Below are 21138 nucleotides of genomic sequence, written 5' to 3' on the forward strand. Positions count from 1 at the left end.
TCGGAGATGTTGGGCTAATATGTCTCAGGGAAGAAACAAAAAAAAAAAAACCTGCTGATATCAAAATCTTTCGTGTTTAAATGCAGTGCAGCTCATCACATGGGCCCCATTACAGGGATGGAAACAACTACACAGCCAGGACATGCATTGCAAAAGACAAAACCGGTCCAGACTTATCAATTTTTATAAGCCTTAACCTACTTTTAGGTCATTTACTGTTTTATGTTCTGTGTCCTTTATTGTTTGTTTTATTTTATTTATATGTGGCGGTATCTGTGAGTGTGGTTTGACTCCTTCTCGTTCCTCCTCATCTTCTTCTGCTTCCCTTTGTTTTTGGTTTGTGTTGCTGTGCTTATGATAGAATCACATTAAATTACTTATTTAAATCCATTTAGCCATATCTGTGAAAATTGATGCAGTGGTGACCTACATTTGTTGTGCAGTTAATATCTTCTTTTTATATCACTGATAGTCTGACAATGACAATACAAATTGTTCAACATAGTAAGGCTATATGTTTTGGTCAGGTGATGACTTAAAATTATGTTTTGACGATATTTATTTACTTCTTCTCCTTCTTCATCATCATCATCATCATCATCATCGTCTTCTTCTTCGACAGGTGTGTTGCTGTGTGTATGACATCATCAATGGGGGATTGGGGGGGGGGGGGTAGTATTCCGTAGCCTATATTTATGTATTTTATTTTACTTTGTTACCAAAGCTATAAGAGACTGTTAAAAATGGGACCATGACATGCTACAGATAGTCTAATTATCCCGGTGACTTTATTCTATTCATAAACATTTATATATCTTATATATGTTGAGCTATGTGTGAAATCCATATCACCTTTAAGAATGACCGGATCACCACTCCCTGCTCCTCCATAGGTGGGTTGCAGGGATGTTGAGTGTGTGTGCGGAAACTGACAGGTAGAGAGCTGCCGTCTCCCGGTGACTCGCAGGCAATGCAGCGTCCAGATTCCGCTATGAGAAACAGATTAAATATGCTCACACAATTTGCCTGTAGACTTGGGGTATAGTGGTGAACTCGGGCGAAGAGACCGCAGGAACAAACGGGAAATTCAACTGTCAGCTGGCCCGGGGAAGCCGATCACACCGCCCGGCTTCCGGGGATTCAGGGGCCGCATCGGTTGACGGCAGACGTCGGTCTGTAGCTCGGGGGAAGACGGGCGAATATTCACATCATCGCCGAGATCCACCTCTCGATTTCAGCCACTTTCGAGATGTCGAGAAAGCTGCAAAGGACAGAGGTCTGCGCCGACTGCAGTGCGCCAGGTAGGGAGGAGGAAAATAAATTAGAATAGACCATTGTACTGAAACAATACGTTGGCTGGGGGACATGGTGGGACAACAAGGCCGAAGTTGCTGTCCCTGTCAGGGGGTCTGCGTAGCAGGAAAACGGCCTGTGCTTCTCAGCGTCGGCTAGGCCCGAAATAAACAGTGAAAATAGGCGTGTTGTTACATCTTTAGCTAACAGCTGCTCAGCGTTGATATCACTCACTGAACAGCTTGATGTGTGTATTTTTTATTTATTTGAGCCGGACACATATGAGAACGACCTGTCAGTTTGCTGCAGTGGAAGACATGAGTGTCAGATTTATACTGACTAACCACTCTGAGAGACGTTTGTTTTGATTTTCGTGACCGGGACAGACTTCTTTAAAGCGTTAGCTTAGCTTGGCTAGCTAGCAAGCTGGAACTCGACTCAGTTTAACTGGCTATTATTAAGATATTAGTTCAAGCTGAGTGTGCTGACACACAATATCACTCCTATATTCAAAACCTATTGTGTTATCACCTGCTCCTGCGTATGGCTTTTGGAGTTTGTGGACCTAACATAGCTAGCTTAGCTACAACGTTAGCTACTCTAGCTAACTTTTGCTAAACGACAAGTTATTTCCAAGCTGGTTCAGCTGTAGCGTCAGATGCCGGGCAGTAGTTTTAACTGCATCTGGCAATAGCCTTTTTTGATTTCAGTAGGTTATAGAAAACCTAATTTAGCCCAAGCTTATGTTAGTTTAGCTTATTTGAAAGCACGCTAGTCTCGGCACTTTAGAAATGAAATGAAAGATATGACAGGAGCCAATTCATCTGGAGCCCCTCCTTAAGTTTAGCCTTTAACCTGATCTGGCATGAAGTTGAAAAGAGGCAGTGTGACTTCACTTGGAGGCTATCCTAAAGAAGAATATTTGACTTGATCCAACATGAAGTTGGAAGGGAGTACTAGACTCAAACCATGAGTCGGACAAGAGTAAGAAGTCCATAGTGTATGGGGATTAAGTATGTCCACGACCAAGAGCATTCATATTTGTTGGTAAATTTTACCTTGTTTGATCCCATCTGTGTTTCTGAAATGTGAAGTAGAGGTGATGCCAAAAACAACCCAGGTATCCCCTCCCTTGCCCCTGCCTATGCAGCCTGACATGCACTCATGTTTAGTTTGAGGCTCTTGATCATAAGTAGTGTTTTTCTGCGTTTCTTGGGTTCATTCATGTGTATGTGTATCACAACAGCTGCTCTCTCCACAGCTGCTCCCCCTGATAGGTCTGTGTGTGCATGAGCTGTCATAAGCTTTATGGCCGTATCTACACCTTGCTGCTGAGTTATCCCCTGAACCTATTCCCTGCTGTGACTATACTCTTACATACATACTTCAGTACCTGTTCGTTGTCTTTCCTTGTGTCCCCTCACTTGCTTTTCCTGCTTCCCTTTAAATATCATACCTTAATAATTAATGACAAATTAACCCGGTTTGGAAAAATATAAAAAATTGCTGCATTTTTACAGTCTATTTACAAGGATTTCTTCAGACAAAATGTGCCGTTTCTCATAATGACTGGCAATGTACCTGTTACTAGCTGTACATTTCTTCTACTACCATCAGCTCTCTGCATGTAGCCCCTCCTTAGCACGACACGGACACACACGCAGTGTGTTCTGCAAAATGCTGACCTAGCCACTGGTGACAGGCCACCTCCCTGCTACCCAGCTTTGTGTCACACTAGGGATGGCATGGCTACAAAGGACGACTGATACTCCCATCCCTAGCCAAGCCTCAGGAGGTTTTAATGTCACACCGTGACAATCTGCAGTTTATAGCAACAATGAATCATGTTGTCATGACTGTAAACAATTTATTGAACACAGATGCAATTGTTTTAAAAAAAGGAAAGTGTTATACAAATATACAAGGAGCAGTTTGAGGGTGATTTTGTCTTTGACTGTCAATCTTTACAGCTCCTAGATATTGAAATATCTGCTTGGTTCAATTTAAAATGTAAACCTTGACCAGTAAACTGTCTTGCTATTATAACTAGGCTGTACATTTAAATGGTTATTTAGCTGTAAGATTCCGCTGATTCCGTGATCATTTATTTTATATAAACTAACCAGTTACCCGTAACATTATATAAATGCATGCAGCCTGTTATTTGAGCAAGAGTTTTCTATTGTTTGCTATTTATACTCATGATTGCACATGTTTTATGTAGGCTTAAGCGACAGTTATAAAAAATGCTGTCAATACTCTACTGACAAATCTGGCCAGCTTTAGGCAAAATTATGTTGCACTGCAGGTTCGCCCAATACAGCACTGCTAATAGTCTGTCCAGGTCTAATGGCTTAATGGTTTAGCCTCATATTGATTCAGCCGGCCAAGCAGATAGCCTAGCCTGTGGGAGTTTTTATATTTATTACACAGATTAAGGAATTAAATTGCTGCAGTCCGCCCTTTAAAACCTACAGGCTACTGTTCTAAACCAGGCTATAGTTCTCCTCGAAGCCACTTTGCATTTGCTGCTACTTTTTTCTGCAGGCAAAAAGATTTGCAGCGTGTCAGTTTATGTGATGATGGACTATTTTAGCTCTATTAATGCCCTAAGCCCCGACAGTTTATCCCAGTCAGAGGGTGACTAATGCAGATAGTAGGTGTGTTTGTACATGAATCATGTGCATCTATGTGTACAGATACTTGATTTGGTGCTGTGTTCGCTGTGAGTCGTTCATCACATCAGGGTGGTGAGGGCGTAAACATAGCCCAGACTCTCTGACTAGTCTTTCAGTGTCAGTAGACATTGTCCTTTGCTGCTTTCCCTACCATCCTCACCTTGTTCACACTCGTTTGTTCCTAATAAAATGAAACCCACTTACTTGGTTTAGTTTTAGAAGAAGTGATTCTCTTGTTGGTACAGACTAAAACACAGGTCAAAAACAAATGATATTTGGTGAAGCTAGTTTGGCAGCGCTTGTCTTATTCAAAGCTGCTTACGACTGAAAGTCCAGGGCTTATTTGGGATGTGTGTAGATTTAAAGAATGTGTCTTTTATCGGATCAGAAATAATTTTTCTCTTTTATGCACTCTACGTGCTAAAATCCTGTGTGCTTGTGTTGCCTTGCCTCTGTCCTTGACCTTCAGCCCTACCTATCCACACATTGTTACATTGTTCTGCACTGCTGAGATGACTGGGTTTAAATGATTCTTACACTGGAAGACAACTTGATCAGTGTACAAAAACTAGTTGATAGTTTTTATTTCTAAATAATATTGATCATTTAATATATATTTTCAGCTATTGTTGCAAAGTGTCCAATAATTTTTTTTTTTTATTGTGTTAATTAATACTCGTGTGTTAAGGCAGCTTTTTGATTAAGTAGTGGGGTACACATTCTGCTTAGATGTTATGTGTATTATACCAAACAGCTTCACATTAACCTGATGTTATGATGTGAAAGACATACACATCCCACACCGGATCCCAGTCCTTTATGCTTTTGCTCATCTTTATAATTGTTTCTATCCAATTCTGTCCAATCTGTTTCTATTTCATTAAACAGATTAAACAGATGAGATACTGTGCAAAGAGGAGTAAATGTTTGACTGAACCTTGAATGAAGTCTGGCGCAGGTAGAGCATGTGTCTTCCTGGGAAGAAGTGGCACCATAGTCACGTCATAAACTAATTCAGACCACCCACATTATACTATCTATACTCGGTGCCTTGTAATGTAAGTCCTGCACTAAATCGTACCTTCATCAAGGTTATGCTATTCAGCATTGTTTAGAATAACTGAGAGCTGTTGGTTCAGCTGAGTTTTCATTTTGGAGGCTGTAATTTATGGTGCTATTCAATTGTATTGTGTTGTACCCATTTTAGTCAGTGGGCTAAGCTAAATAATAGAAACACTTTAGTGTTTAATTCAGTCTGGTTGAACATCACCACAAACTACATCCTCCAAAATGATTTAGAATACAGTAATAAGCACATTTCTTGCACTGTTTCAACATAAACTGAACATCATAACAGACATTAACAGGGATTTAGTGCAGGACTGTTATATTGGAATGCATTAGTTTTTTACTAGTGTACTTAATGATCTGGCAAGTGACTGTATTTTAAGTATATTGCAGAGCTCAGTGTTGGGGGGTGTTCATGCATCTTGAAGTGAACTAACTTTTATGATGAAGTACTTCAGATTTTTTACAAAGCTGTTAAGTCGAAACATCGCATGAATCTCGTAATACCATCCATTTGTTTGTGTTTGCCTGTCAGACCCGGGCTGGACTAGCATCAACCGAGGGGTCCTGATCTGTGATGAATGCTGTTCGGTCCACCGCAGCTTAGGCCGCCATATCTCCATAGTTAAGCACCTGAGGCACAGCGGCTGGCCTCCCTCGCTGCTGCAGGTAAGGCTGAGAAATGAGTGGGGGGTAATGGATGTGTCGTGTTGATGGTGTTGTCCAATTATGTTTTACTCAGGCTGTCCAAAATGCAGATTGAGTAAGTGAGTGTTGCCTCGGCTTCAGAAAGCATGAAAAGAGTGTGGGAGGTTTTGGCCATAATTGTTCTGTAACCAGTTTTGGTTCCAGTGTAGACAACGGAGACTGATCTGATTTAGGACTGTACTGTGGCTTTATATGACAAAAAGTACTTGTGACAGTGACGCATCACTGAGTTACTGCACTGTGTGTACTTCAGATGGTTCAGACCTTGGCCAGTAATGGGGCCAACTCCATATGGGAACACAGTCTCCTGGACCCTGCTCAGGTGCAGAGCGGTCGTAGGAAACCGAACCCTCAGGACAAGGGCCAGTAAGTATACCCTTAAAGACGATTACAGAGAAAGCACTAACACAGAGTGCTTTCTTTATGAATCATAATTTGTGTTTTCAAAGGTGAAGAGCAGTTTCACCCAGTTGTTACCCAGCGGACTCTAAACTGTTTTCTTTTGGATCTTGTTCTGCTCTCACAGAACATAAAGGTTGGCTGGATACTCATGAGATCAAGAATTGATGTCCAGGAAAAATATTTAGTCATTTCCTTTGTGCTAGATACATCAGATGTACACTGTGCTGGAGTTTTTAAAACTTGCTGCATTGTATATCATATTTAAATCTCTGTAAAATAAACAGGAAACCAGTCAATTGTGGTTAAATGATGTCCCACGGGGCAGGTTCTATATTATTAAACAATATTTGCAATCGTGACATAAAATGTAAATGGAATACATTCACTCCTTGCACAGAAAGAGCATTAAAACATTCACTAAGTCATCATATTACAGTCGTTGGGCTTTTTGTGAATGTCACCTGACACAAACGATCCAAAAGAGAAAGAGAAAAGTGACATCAAATTCAGCTTACCCTGTATCAGGTTTCAGATCCCACTGGGAGCTGTGCTCACAAACATTCGTTTTTCTGTGTGCACTAATGATGCTGGAGGGCATTTGGCAAAAAGGAGCATCGAGAGTGGCCATCAGAAAAAAAATAAAAAATTCAATGCATAAAGCTAGTGTCTTGTATTTTATGCTCAACTTTACTGGTTTTCCTTCGGGGCCTGTTTTTTTTTTTTTTGTTAATCATCTTTCCTTCTCCTCCTGTGAAGTCCCACTAAGTCAGAGTTCATCAGAGCCAAATACCAGATGCTGGCATTTGTGCACAAGCTGCCCTGCCGTGATGATGATGGCGTCACAACCAAGGATCTCAGTAAGGTGAGGGCTCAGTATTTCACATGTATGGCGTTATATCTGTGCTTCAGTCTCTAAACATAATGGCACCTTCTGAGCAGACCCTCTTTTTGCCAGCACATACATTGTATTCTTTACTCATTAAGAGTGAGGGGAAACCATCTTTAATATTAATGTGCTCATAACCGTTAACCACATAAGTGCAGAATGAATATCTTTTCCTCGGTTTCACTCATTTCATTCGTTTAGTGTTTCCCCTTTCAGTGTTTCTGCTCTGTGCACTTGGACACCTACTGAGTGTCTCTGAACTCTTTCTAACTGGGTGTTACTAATCAGCTGTGTTACCTCCAGCCTGATTGCTAGGATTATTATCAGCTACTTTGCACAAATACACTTCAGAGGATTAAGATGTTAGGAGACCAGACTTAGCAATACTGTGAAACCGCGTGTCTAGTCACAAAACTTGTTTAATTTCTAAATGTGAGTAGGAGACCTTTCACATAAACACGAACAAGTGCACTCACGCAAACACACAGAAGCACTCTAGCTCATAATAAAAACCCCTGGCAGGAAGTGATCTGAATGACACAGCGGGATATAATAATGTTCTCTAATGCTGTGGAGTTCCACTGGGATAATAAGGCAGTTCTCTCTGTTTCTCTCTTTTTCCACCCCCAACTTTCTGTCTCTCCTCCCTCTCTTAACCTGTCCTCCGTTGTTTTTTTTCCTCCCTATTAGCAACTTCATTCAAGTGTGCGGACGGGGAGTTTAGAGACATGCCTTCGGCTCCTGTCCCTCGGTGCTCAGGCCAACTTCTTCCACCCGGTCAGGAAAAAAACAAAACTACTTGCTGACTCACTCATCAAGCAATTAGCCATGCAGTTCAGTCATTCTCTTGATGCCAGGCCTCTTGTTCTGACTTTATCTCTGTGTCCACCTGAACCTCCAGGAGAAAGGCACTACCCCGCTCCATGTAGCAGCCAAGGCAGGCCAGATCTTGCAGGCTGAGCTGCTAGTCGTGTATGGTGCAGACCCCGGAGCCCCTGACATCAATGAACGCACACCTATGGACTATGCTAGGTACACGACACTGACGAGATAGCTGGTGAAATTGTAAAAAGAAAAGAAAAAAAAGGTAAAAAAATAAAATATAATTTGTGTCTGTGCTTGTGCGTGTCCCAGGCAAGCGGGCCATATAGAGCTAGCAGAGCGTCTGGTAGAGTGCCAGTATGAGCTGACAGACAGGCTAGCCTTCTACCTGTGTGGCCGACGTCCAGGTAACCAGATGTCCCAGTTTGTGTTCGCCTCACCTGTCCCTAAGCAAGGCAGTTAACCTCAGTAATACATTGTAGCCTTTGTTAATTATTAAGAGCTCTCCTCTCTTCTCCTCAGATCACAAGAATGGCCATTATATCATTCCTCAAATGGCTGACAGGTATGGACCATGTGCATATCTTTTGTTTTATATTGGCCTTGTTGCTTGCATGGTGAGGATTGATTGCATGAAAATATTCCATACTGCGGCAACTTAACTTGCTACACTTGTGTAACAGCTTAAATTCACCGTCTCTGGCATTTATTGATTATAATGTAGTTTAGTGGTCTGGCCACAGGGAGGCACCGTAGTATTTGTGCCTCCATCCATTAAGGGGCAGATTAAAGGGGGTTTTAGGGTTTTTTAGGCTGGCTGCTGTTGTGTGTGTGAATACAGTTATCTCCAGTGAGTTAAGTGTGCTTCTTTTATCAGTACTGAACCGCCAGTTTGATTTGAGTGATCCACAAGTGCACAGTCAGGCCATTATAAATCCAGCTCAACGTTACTTGGCACGACTCCTTTCAATTATTTGATGGCTCCTGCCTGGACTTTCTCATCTGCAGCCTAAAAGATTCACTTACAAATACACATGTTATGTAGCTGAACCAAATGCGCCTCAAAATGTGTTTGTTACTTAAGTGGGTCTGACTTCTGAGCTGCCATCTAACTCCACTTGCATCTGTTCTGTTCTGGTGAATGGTTTCTCTTGATAATAACAACTAAAGCTGTTTTGATGTGGCTTCTCTTTCCCCTCTTTCTGTCTCTTTCTTCCTTTTTATCACCTGTATTCTGTTCTCACCATTTCGCTGCGCTTGGTGGAGCCAGAGCTCGTCCTAAGTGCCCGACACAGAGGTATCTTCACTTTCCTTGTTCCCTTTTCCCGAATCTCTCCCTCAATTTCAGCCCCCGCTCTCTGCTACCCAGTCTTTTGTACATTTCCCTGTTGTATACTAGAATAGCTCTTCGACCTCTTGTGTGTTTTTACAGAAAGAGAGGAAGGAAAAAAGCATGTCTAGATAATCATGATGAGTAGAAGATCTTGAGTAAACGAGGTGTTTCTGTGCTCAGGAGAATCACATCAAGCATTTTTTTTTTTTATTTTGTTTTCTAATTTTACATATCCTTAGTGACATCTCTGGCCTCAACCAAATAAGAGTTTGTAATTAAAGTGGCATTGTTGGAAGATGTCCATGTTTCCTGATTGATTCGTCTTGTGTTGTTATACTACAGGTCACACAGTTCAGCTGGTAGCAACACATATTTCTGACGTTTTATTAAAGAAGTTGCAGTATAACTGAGCTTTTCCCATATAATTGTGAGCAACTATGATCTGATTTTATGCTGCCTTGGGCATGAGTCACTTCAGGACACATTTAAAAGAGTTGGTTAGTTTGCAGAGAAGTTGGAGGTGGCCAGCAGCTCTTCATCTAACAGCTCACTGTGGTTGCTCCTTCTTCTTCTGTCCAAAAATGACAGTTGTCTTGTTTTCTGGCCCGCTGACCAAACACACTGCATCTGCTGTGACTAGTTCATAATGAAAAATGTACTGTCGAAAAATGTAGGAATGGTTGGCTTACATTAGCAGCAGCTCCTGAACCCCTCAGCTATATTTTGATGATTTCACCTTCTGTATTCGTAGATCTATTTATATGTATTACAGTCCTCAGATACCTTTACAATTGGACCATTGGCTTCACCACCATTAAATAACATTATTCAGTGATAGATAATGACTTAACAGGTTTAACCAAGCTTCACTTGCAACAGCATACAGTAAAAACATTTAGTTTTGACTGGCCAGGCTGATACGTTTGTAGTTACTACCAGCTATCACATTTTGGGATGGACAGTTTGTTCCAATGGTACCTTCCTTCTGTCCTCTTTCTATCAAAACACACTTCCCACCTCCGCTCTTTTTACTCTTGTCTCTATTTCCATGTCTTTTTCCCTCTCTCCCCCTCTGTCTCTTAAGTCCACTCTACCATTGTGATCCCTGCTTGACTGTGATCTTCTCTTTTTCTTAGTCTTGACCTGTCAGAACTGGCCAAGGCCGCCAAGAAGAAGCTCCAAGCGGTGAGTTGAACTGTGAGATTGTGAAGTTTGAGAATTTTCGAATAAGTCGGGGGTAAAGTATCCGATTTTAGACAATGCATTTGGTGTATTGTGTAGTTTTATTGTGTAGCAGCTAGTCTTGCTGTTCCTAGTAGATATAATTCCTGTTCTCTCCAGAGCCCTCTGTTACAGTCCCTGACAAAAATCTTGTCGCTTATCCAAGTTGTAGGAACAACAAATAATACCTTGGCTTGTAGTTGATCAACTGGAATCAGAAATGGCTCATATAAAGGGCAAAGGTCTCTAGATTATGCTAATTATACCACAATAAAGTCTTATCATTCAGGTCTTCTGCAGTATTTGCGGCGATTGGGATGCATTTCAATAGATGATTAATCAGAAAAAAATCAACCTTCAGCCACTTTTTCACTGCCCATCCTTTCTGCAGGCTGTGGGCCTTGGCAAATGCAACATGATTTTTTTAGTTGTCTTCTGTTTAATACTAATTCGACCATGGGCTGGCCTTGGACTGTCGAAGCAACAAACAGTCCTCTCGAACAGTTGTCTTACGGGGTCTGCCTGACCTGAGCCTGTCATGAACTTCACCAGTTTCTTCAAATCTTTTTCTTATCCTCTCCACCTGACGTTTGGATACATTGAAGATGTCTTCCACCTCAGCAGCAGACTTGGTCTTCAGGCTCTTGATGAGCAGCACTTTGGTCTGTGGTTGAATCTTTGGCATGTTGTCAGAGGTCAGGTTGCACTTCACATGAAGTTCTGGTGTGCTGGGGTTCTTTTTATACACATCTGAAGATGTGTTAATTACAGTATTTGTCACAGTTGAAGCTCTAATCTGTGATTGGTTGAATCATTTAAGGACACGACAAGACTTTTGTCCTTGCAAAAACAGATGTTATGGGCTTTACCAAGCTGTGAATGTCCTTATGTAACAAGACTTTTGTCAGGGACTGTGCACCCCACTAAATTATAGTAATTCAGAATAATCAGATAATCACTTATCAACTAACAGTATGTTTGAAAAGCAGTGATAAATCATGACATAGTTTTTGTAAAGAAATATGTTGATTGACTGAAACTGAGAGAGCATGCCAAAAAGTTCAGTCTAGATGACTGTTCATGTCTGTTTATTTTCTGCTCTCCTTTGTTTGTTTGCTCACGTAATGGTTGGCATGAATGTAAGTATGTTAAAAATAGACCTGTATACATGTCTGAGGTCAATTTGTTTATGTGCAACAGCTCAACAATCGGCTGTTTGAGGAACTAGCGATGGATGTCTATGATGAGGTGGATCGCAGAGAAAATGATGCAGGTGAGCCTCGTCTCATCTCCTCCATCATCTGAAAGCCTGAAACTCATGTGACTTATTCTCTATATGGAAAAAAAAAGGCAGGTGATGTTCGAGAAAAATAGCAAGGACCTCCACATGACGTCACTGACTTGAACTTTGAGAAAGTTAGATGTAGAGAGAAAGAAAATAAGCACTGACACAACAGAGAGTGAATCTGAAGGACAGAGTGAGGAGAAAAGGAAAATGACTGTCAAAGAGGAAGGCCAAATGTAGAGAGTGAGGGAGGAGGAGAGTCGGCGCGAGGAAGTGCCTCACAAATTCTTGAGACTCTCTCCTCCTTCTCGGCCCTTTCCCTTTTTTCCTTTTCTTCTCTCCCTTTCCTTCAGTAACAGTCAGAGTGTGCTTTCTGACAGAAGCACCACAGGTAAGTGGCAAGGATACACACATAAACACCGCACACACATTGAGAGGGCTAAGATCACAGCATTGTAAGAGCTTTTCTGTACTTTGTTTTTGTCTCTGTGTAAGTGTGGGTGGATGGACTGAGTGTTGGATGTGGGTAGCTCCATGTGCTCCTGCCACGATGACCTTGCTGCATAAACACACTGACTTATTTTTTGCCTTGTGTTTTTGTCTCCAGTGTGGCTTACGACCCAGAACCACAGCACTCTGGTAACAGAACGTAGTGCGGTCCCTTTCTTACCGGTCAATCCTGAATACTCTGCCACGCGCAACCAGGTAAACACACTGTATGCACACCTGTTTGCTCGTACACATTTGTACTGACATGTACTAATAAAGTTGTAGATGCTTTTATCTATGGATAGAAAAAGAATAGAGAACAAAAAGAGGAATGTGAGAGAGAGAGAGGATGGAAATAGAGGCAGAATGAGTGTGATATTAGCAAGGGATGTTCTTCAGCTGTGAGAGAGAGTGATCCTTCCTTGCCCCCGCCTCTTTGCCTCACTCCAGAGAAATCCCATATGTCCACTCACATAGTTTCTCTTCAACTGTGTGGCTCGTTGGTGTAAACACTGCCTTTTAACACAAGCATCCACACACAGACAAAAGCACCCACATTGCCACGTTTGCTTTGCCTCGATTGGGCAGTTTCCCGTGGTCAGGAAAGGCTATCTATTTACAAAAACACAAAACACATTTAGAGCTGAACTTTTTACCTCTTTTTGTGTGTGTTATAAATAGAACAACACTTTGTATCGTAGTTGTACTCTGAGGCTTTCATGGAAACTGACATTTTTTCTTACACTGATGCCAGCATACTAGACTAATTGTACGGTTTATGTTTCTTTGCACATCAGGTTTGTGTGTGTGAGAGCACATAGTGTGTAATTGAGAGTGTGTTTTGCAAGTATGACTATGTTTTTCCACACCACATGGTAGATGACCACAGTAGTCACACAGGCACTGAACCACTGACTGTGGACTGCATTGTATTTGTATTCCACACAGATCTTGATGGAACTTTGAAAACTTTTTACTGACTGTCACTTGGTTATGCCAGTTTGTCAGTTTAAATAATTAATCCTAACCCCTGACTTGTTCTCCTCTCAGGGCCGTCAGAAGCTGGCCCGTTTCAACGCTAGGGAGTTTGCCACGCTCATCATCGACATCCTCAGTGACGCCAAAAGGAGACAGCAGGGAAAAGGTCTCAGCAGTCCTACTGGTGAGAGCGTTTGGTAGATAGATTAGGATTGATGCCGTTAAGGTCTCTTTTAGATATCTTTTATACTCTTTTACAGTACATATCCATTTATTAACTTGTTCAGTGAAGTTTTGGTGCAACAAGAAACTTTTGATCTGACTTTTACAAGTTATTGTTATTGTAGCTGCAAACAGCAGTGTGTTTAATTGTAAGTAGTACAGGAATTTAGTGAAGCATGGAGACATTATTTTCAGAATTTGTCAATCTGCAACGTGTCCTATTGTGTATTTTGATCATTACCAAAATGTATCTATTATCCTTAAGGCTGGGACACACCAAGCTGATAGTCGGTCATTTGCCGGTGTCTGTGACCCTAGTTTTACAGTGTCTTGCCGCTAGTAGGATCCCTGACGGCAGCAATTCAGCCAGTTCAGCTTGTTGACTCTGTAAGAGAGCCCATTATCTCAACATTCAAACACACATATTTTCACAACAACGTTGAGCATCTAGAAATTAATAAACTGTAGACCAACTCTTCAGCATGATTCAGGAGAGGCCAGCTCTGTACGACAGTTCTTTCTCTTCCTAGCATTTTAGTTTCCAGTTTCGGATGAAAGACGAATGCAGACTACTGCCACCTAAGAGTAATTTCTGTTCCCACTTGCGCAGAACGTATGTGACAGCACGCCATGTTCGAGTTTCTCACTGCAAGTGACAGATGCTAGATTGGCGACTGTGAGGTCTAAACTTTAATTAATGAACCTCGATATAATTTAAATGGGTGAGTTGTATAAAAAATTGTCGGTCTGTAAACATGTTTATTTCTGCTGTAAAGTTGGACATTTTGCCATGGGGACTGGTTCAGTTTTAAAGCCAGCCAAGCGGCCAATCCAGGAACTGAAGTTTTTGGCACTACTAAGAGCAGGAAAACCGTTCAAAATCAATCAGCAGTTTTATTAAGTGGAGCATTCCCCAAGAGATTGAGATGGAATTACATGGAATTGCTTACATATGTCAAAAAGAAAACTAAACTTTAAATTAATTCAGTTAAATGTTTTTCCCTTTGCCAGACACACTGGACCTGGGCATTGATGATGACCAGCACGACTACGACAGCGTAGCTTCTGATGAAGACACTGACAGCGAGCTGACCACCCAGAACAACAACAACACACAACGCAGTAACCGTGCAAAGGTATAGTACTTAAACACACACACAATCTATTTATTTTGGAAAACCACTTTACATATTGCCACATTCACACTTACCACTAAGTTAGCTTTAATACTATGCAATTAAATTTTTTTGTGGTGAGGTCTTTTAATACACAACACTGCATATGTTTGCGTACTAGTAGTTTTTAAATGTTTCTCTATAATTCAGTCTCAGTATATTAGGAAAGTAATTGTATTAGCAAGCAAAGGTTTTCCATGGTGTCTGCCTAAATGACTGCTTCTCCCAGAATGCTTTGTGGGAAAGTGGCCACAGTCGGGGCTGCCACATAGCTCCTGAGTGACATCATCAGCTATTCTCGGCCCTTGTCAGAGAGGCATTGTTCGTAAAGAGAGCGCGTGAGTGTAATGGGAGTGAAGAGAAGAGGAGGCAGAGTTAAATAGAAAGAAAGGAAAAATGATGTGTGAGTGGTAGAAATGAGAAAGTAAACACAAGCAAAAACAATAACCATCACTTTTTCATTTGAACTTGTGTCTAGCTCACTGTGCAAAAACTTGACAAATAGTACCTCTGAGAGTCTCCCTTGCCATATGAGGAAATATGTGCATTCATTATTTAGTTTTACTCATACGATTGAAGAATGGGCTGGTCTAGTATAACACAAGAGAGTGAAATAGAAATGGTTTGTGTTAGCAGAGGATGAATGATAAACAAAGAGCTTAGTAGTTTATGAAAGATGTTTTTATTGGTTTAGTTTTTGGGAGTGGTGGAGGGCTGAAAATGAGCATGCTGCAGGGTCACAGGAAGTGGGGGAGGATAGTTGGTGGAGAGCAAGAACTAAGGCTCTACTGTCTATGTGTGTGATCCTTTCTGCGAGCCAGAAAGCCTTAGGCTCTTTATTTACACAGCTTAAAAGGCTTTGATTCATACCCCTACATTAAATCTGCATAAAAATCCACAAATTACTTACTGTATTTAACACAGAATGCTCCCATTTTAAACCAGAATATATTAGTTAGATTACACTGAATGGATAACACTGAAGGAATTCAATGTTGGCTGGTCTCACAATGTCAGTTTTCTCAATTTGCCTGTGCTTTTCTGGCCACGTCTCCATCTGTCCTACCACTCCAGAGCATGGACTCGTCAGACTTGTCAGACGGTCCCATCACCCTGCAGGAGTATCTGGAAGTGAAGAAGGCTCTGGCCTCCTCAGAAGCCAAGGTGCAGCAGCTGATGAAGGTCAACAACAACCTAAGTGAGGAGCTCCGGCGGCTCCAGAAGGAGGTAGGGAGAATGGAGCTGGGCCGAGAGGACGGGCAGAAACTGGTTTAACACTTCAGAGCACCAACAAGAGCAAACTGTGAGAGAGAAAGCAGAACATGGGAGTTTTATTTTAATCTGTGTTATTAGTAGTGGAGAGCAACAGGGGGGCAGATGACAGATGGGATGATGCAAGAAAAGTCAACTTGTTTGTCAGACAGGCGAACGAAAACCTATGACAGAAGTTGGAATATAAAATCAGGTGGGAGGTGCTAGCTAGATGTCTGGGATCTGTGACAGAACACACAAGACAAAGTGACAAAGACGGCTTGGTAAAGGAGAATTGTTTAAGACAGAAGGAGGGCAGGATGACGGAGAGGCATCTGAATATATTAATATCTTAACAAGTTGATTTTTCCCTGACAGGGTGTCATTTCCCTTCACTGCTGTCTCTAGAAGAAGTATTTGGTGACAGCGTTTCCTAGAAACTAAAGCAGCTGCTATTCTCGAGTGAAGACGGGGTTCTGCAAATACCCATTCTCAAATTATTTGTCATTTTTAGTTTAGTTTGGATAGTGCTCATGTATGTTGCCATTTCTTTTGGTTACCTGTGAGTCATTGTCATTCGTTCTGTGTGTTAGCTCGTGTGACCCATGATTCATTCATGTGTTCTTGTCAGTTTCATCTGTTTAGTTTTGGTGAGGTAAGATTTGATGCAAACATGCAATTTCACAATCAATAACCTTTGAACATACACTGCAAATAGCAAATAATTAGTTGTAGAGACCTCACTAGAGACAAGCCCCTATTTTCCCTTGTTGACCTTTGAACATAATCTTGCTTACAGGTATGTACTGTAGCCTTGCATCCTTTGCCTAAAACCTAATCCCCGCTTATTGAATTGCATTACCCCCATTCCATCCCTCCTCAGTACTGATCTGTGTTAATATGTGAAGCGTATGAACCTTTTACAGAACCTGTGATTATGGATGCTTGTTTTTGACCATTCAGTTGACCCCACCCCCTTTCCTTCAACCTCCCCATGTTCCTCCCTCCATCCCTCCCTCCATCCTGTCGATCCTCCCTGCTCCTTTCCTCCTCTCCTGTAGATCACCCGGATGCAGACTGAGAACAGTGCGCTAAGGGGGGGCCAGCAGGCTGGGGGGGCAGCCGGCCATGGGGTAGGGGGGCCTGGTGGAGGAGGGGGTGGCGGAGGCCACTGGCCTGGGGGTGGGATGCGAGGAGGAGTAAGTGGAGGGGTTCTGGGTGGATTTGCGCCAGGAGTGGACCCTCCAGGGCTTTCTGTGCCCTCCTCGGTGGCCCCTCACTCCCACCCCCACCGGAGGGAGCGCCAGGCCTTCTCAATGTACGAACCAGGGGCGGCCCCTGGCCCCACGGCCCATGGTCCCCCAGCCCTGGACTCCCTGGCAGCCCGCCTGCAGCCCCTCAACACGCCCAGCGTAAGTTAGAAATGCCCCGGCCCCTTTCCACTTCCCACCTTCCTTCTGGTGGCCCTGATTGGCTGTCTTTGGCCTGATTAATGGGTGATAGTCCAATCTTGATCTCTCTATTTACCCTTTCTCTCTCCCTGCATCTCAGTTCCCGGTCCTTCTCTTAGAAAGGTCCAGTTGTGCACGATTCCCTGTTAAATGCTGTGGCTTGTCCAAAACTGATTTGATGTAATGGCGTTTTTTTTTGCCCTTATGAAGGATGGCGTGCATAACTGTGACCTTAAGGAGAAAGATGTAAAAAAGAAATCGTTTAGTCTGTTCTGTTGCCTGGTAACACCTTTGATGCTCTGCTCTCAAGCCTGCTCTGCACCCTTTGACCTTTCCAAACCTTTTTTGACCTCTTATGTAACTCTCTTGCTACTGGACAGCTGTTTAATCTGAAAATGCTGGGATCACACAAGCACGCGCATGAGCACACACACTTAAAGTCTGACATATATATTTTTTATTTACATGCCAGATGTAGGTAAATATATTTTAATAATTTTGTTTCTGTCTGGTGTGGTTTCAAATATTACAGACAATCAGTTGACCAGTTTAGCATCATTTAGCGTAGAGCAACTTTTATGAAGCAACAACACGTAAACACACAACCTCCCACCACTAGAGTTGGCCTCTTTCAGTGTCATGGAGATTCCCGTGGACAATCATTTCAAGTCCACTTCACCTTCACACTCATTTACCTGTTTGTCTGTTTTCTGTCTGTCTGTCTCTTCACCTGTCTGTCCCTTGCTCACTGCAGTGCAGCCGTGCATCCTCTGGATGTAAGCATTCTGTCTGTCATTGCATTGTTTGCCATTTCATCTTGAGTGTAGGGTTACCTCACGCTGTATCACTCCAGATTATTTTGCCTTCTAGTGCTTCAGATCAGCGTTATTGTTGAGTGTGTCGGTAGTGATTTGTTTAGATGCTGTGTGATGTGTAGAGGTTAATCACCAGTTAGTTTAGCTGTGAGTACTCTCAGAATTTCCACGAAAGAGGCATGTAGAGTCTTGATGGGATGCCGGCCGAGCTGCCGAACTGATCTGGCGCCGCACTCTCTGGCTCGCTCTCCTTGTTTTCTGCTTCTTATGAAATAACATTTCTTCTTATTGTCCCGTCACTCTTCTTTCCCTGCCCATTTCACCATCCTTCTCTTTCTGTCGTTCTTTCATTTTCTTCTCAATCTCATTCTGGGCTCGTCTTTATTCCTCCATCTCTCTCCTCCTCTCTCCATCCTTGTGTTCTCCTGTCTCCCCAGGTAAGGAAGGGTGGTACTGGTCCAGCGCCGTATGGAGGCCAACATTTGTCTGCGTCTACAGAGATGGGCAGATACATGGTGAGCTCTTAGTTTCTTAGTGGCATTTGGTTTCCAGTCTCTCAATTTCCAGTTTGAAATCTTCACTTTTTGAGGGAGGAGGTATTTGTTAACCTCTGTTCAACTGAGTCATGTGATAGTATGAGGACAGTGATAATTGTACTAAACTGTTGAGTTTCTCTCCCCAGGTCCCTAAATCAGAGAAGCATGGCAGTGGCACTGACAGTGACTATGACAACACACATAGCTATGACGTCTCACTAAGGTCAGACTCACTGCAAGTCATTGTGCACGCAAGCATGTGTTTTCATTTTTGTATATCTGTTGTGTTTTTATTAGATTTGCTATTGGCAAATAAAACATTTTGTTAAAATTTTTATCCTGAAATTGGTTGTAATCAGATTTTTGCTTTGAGAGTGCAAAATGTCATCCATGACTGTCGCCTATCGTTGTTTACACGAGGTGTTGTTTCTTCATTGCAGTATGGGCCGCAGCAGTGAGGAGGAAGGTCGTGGTGAGTCTGAGGAGGGAGGGGAGGCAGGGGAGCCAGACCCCACCCTACCCTGCACAGAAGATGTCATACTTAAGACTGAGCAGGTGACCAAGAACATCCAGGAGCTGCTCAGGGCCGCTCAGGAGTTTAAACATGACAGGTAGGTGAAAGACACGTAAGGTATGAAAAACACTGATAACATTATGTTTGCTAAAATAAAGATGTCGTAACTCCTACTGATGAGCAATCTGATACTTCTAATTGGATCAACACGTTGAGAAATCACAGGAACATCTAGCACCAGGACTGTTTTTTCAGAGAAGATCCACTCTCATCAGTTTTCTTAATTACGTTTATAAACAATTATTAACAGTAACTATGGCTCAGACATAATAGTGTAGTTATTCATCCACCAGTCTATTTTCCACCTGTTAATCCCTAGTCAACTGTAACTGTATTATAAAGCTAATGCAGTGTTGGGAAGGTATCTCATGCCTTGGCTCGTGAATCACCAACAGACGTTCAAAACCTGTGTTCTCTACTCCAGAAATGGGCTGTTCATCTAACATTATCAACTCTGTAAACCTCTCTGTAATATTTTTCACCTTGAAGCTGTCTCGAGGAAACTTTTCTCTTCTTCTAAATGCAGTGTTCAGTGTTCTGTTGTTTCCACCTTTGTCTGAGTGTACTTTTTTTGGTGCTGAATCAAGTTGTTAGTATTGAATAACGATCTCCTACCACCTCGCCAAACATCCACATTGCACAATTTACAAATTGCTGTCTGACTGCTTTCATTTTCCAGAGTTTAGGACGTCTGCACAGCAGACCTGTGTAGTCACGTGACTTTGGTTCCTCTTCTTCTTTGATTTATGGCAGCTTTGCTGCTAGCCAGCTGCCACTAAAACAGAAGAAAAAGAATTAGCTGTCATTGTCTTCTTCTGTTTGTTTGTTTTTTTGGCAGCTTTAAAGCTAGTCCACCCCAATTAAAACAGAAGAGGAGGAAGATGTTCTTACGGTACAGGGGCTTGGTTTGCTTTAGGGCAGACCTGAAATAAATAACTACAAAAGATCAGGCTTGGCTGAAGCCCGATACTGATCCAATCATTTTAAAAAAGCCTGGATTGGCCCAGATACCGATCTTCTGATACCGATTAGGACATTACTAGTAAGCACTTTAGTCTGTATGTCCTTCTCCCCAGCAGTGTTTTTCAGCTTCCCCTTGGGGATCCAAGTGTGTTCCCAGCCTGTATTAGTAATATAATCTTCCCATAATGTTGGGGATGAAAAGAAAATAATTTTAGCTGCATTATTGCAATCTCACTGTCTCAAGCTCTTTAAGCGTAGCTGAAGGTCGGAACACAGTCTGAGAAGTAAATTAAAAAAACGTTGCTTCCCAGCTCAGATCCTCCTTGAGCAGAGCAAACTGTGCAGGTAACATGGCTACATTACTGCTAACAAAACACCAACCTGCCCATCAGTCCCCAAGATATTTGAACCCCTTCACTCATCTCTCCAGTCAGCCTCTGTTAAAGGGTTTCAAAGTTCTGGACACATGTCAGAAGAGATAAGAGTTCAAGTGTCTAATAAGACCCCATTTAGCTTTTTGCCTCAGTCATTGTTTTGACAACTAACTTCAATGATGATTTAACTCTCTTCAGCTTTGTACCTTGTTCCGAGAAGATCCACTCTGCCGTCACTGAGATGGCTTCCCTCTTCCCCAAAGTAAGTCCCCTCTAGTCTTGTTTCACTTCTCTCTCTGTGTCTCTTTTTATGTTCCTCAATCCTTTACATTATCTGCCAGACTCCAAGTTGATTGCCTCCATTTCTCCGTAGCGGCCAGCACTGGATGCGGTCCACTGCTCCCTCCGCCTGTTGGCTTCCAGTGCCTCGCGGCTGCAGGTGGAGTGCCGTAAGGCGGCGCCCTCAGAGCCCGGGGCCCCCGCAGTGGACTACCAGCTCCTCACCCAGCAGGTCATCCAGTGCGCCTACGACATCGCCAAGGCCGCCAAGCAGCTGGTCACCATCACCACTCGTGAGAAGAAACAGTGACCCAAGAAGTGCATAGATGGAGAGG

The 21138-nt window shown here is 42.5% G+C and overlaps 1 protein-coding gene across 1 annotated transcript; it reads left to right on the plus strand.

Annotated features, from left to right (window-relative positions):
* The first annotated feature begins 812 nt into the window (after positions 1–812).
* Positions 813–21114, plus strand: git1 (G protein-coupled receptor kinase interacting ArfGAP 1). Its single transcript, XM_084558609.1, has 20 exons — positions 813–1301; positions 5575–5708; positions 6001–6113; positions 6906–7011; positions 7726–7812; positions 7937–8067; positions 8170–8264; positions 8380–8422; positions 10327–10375; positions 11612–11684; positions 12304–12401; positions 13236–13347; positions 14397–14521; positions 15635–15787; positions 16873–17223; positions 18515–18592; positions 18760–18836; positions 19054–19224; positions 20723–20786; positions 20898–21114. Exons 1-20 carry the CDS (start codon positions 1250–1252, stop codon positions 21111–21113), a joined length of 2328 nt encoding a protein of 775 aa, XP_084414735.1. The 5' UTR covers positions 813–1249; the 3' UTR covers position 21114.
* The last annotated feature ends 24 nt before the right edge of the window (positions 21115–21138 follow it).

This window comes from Chelon labrosus (assembly GCF_963514085.1).
Source record: "Chelon labrosus genome assembly, chromosome: 13".
Lineage (NCBI taxonomy): Eukaryota > Metazoa > Chordata > Actinopteri > Mugiliformes > Mugilidae > Chelon > Chelon labrosus.

What these genes read in the sequence shown, in the direction of transcription:
- git1 (XM_084558609.1), top strand. Translation starts at nt 1,250, where the DNA reads ATGTCGAGAAAGCTGCAAAGGACAGAGGTCTGCGCCGACTGCAGTGCG. An exon ending in TCGCAGAGAAAATGATGCAG is followed by an intron (nt 11,685 to 12,303) that starts GTGAGCCTCGTC and finishes TTTTGTCTCCAG; the next exon opens with TGTGGCTTACGACCCAGAAC. An exon ending in AGGTCTCAGCAGTCCTACTG is followed by an intron (nt 13,348 to 14,396) that starts GTGAGAGCGTTT and finishes TCCCTTTGCCAG; the next exon opens with ACACACTGGACCTGGGCATT.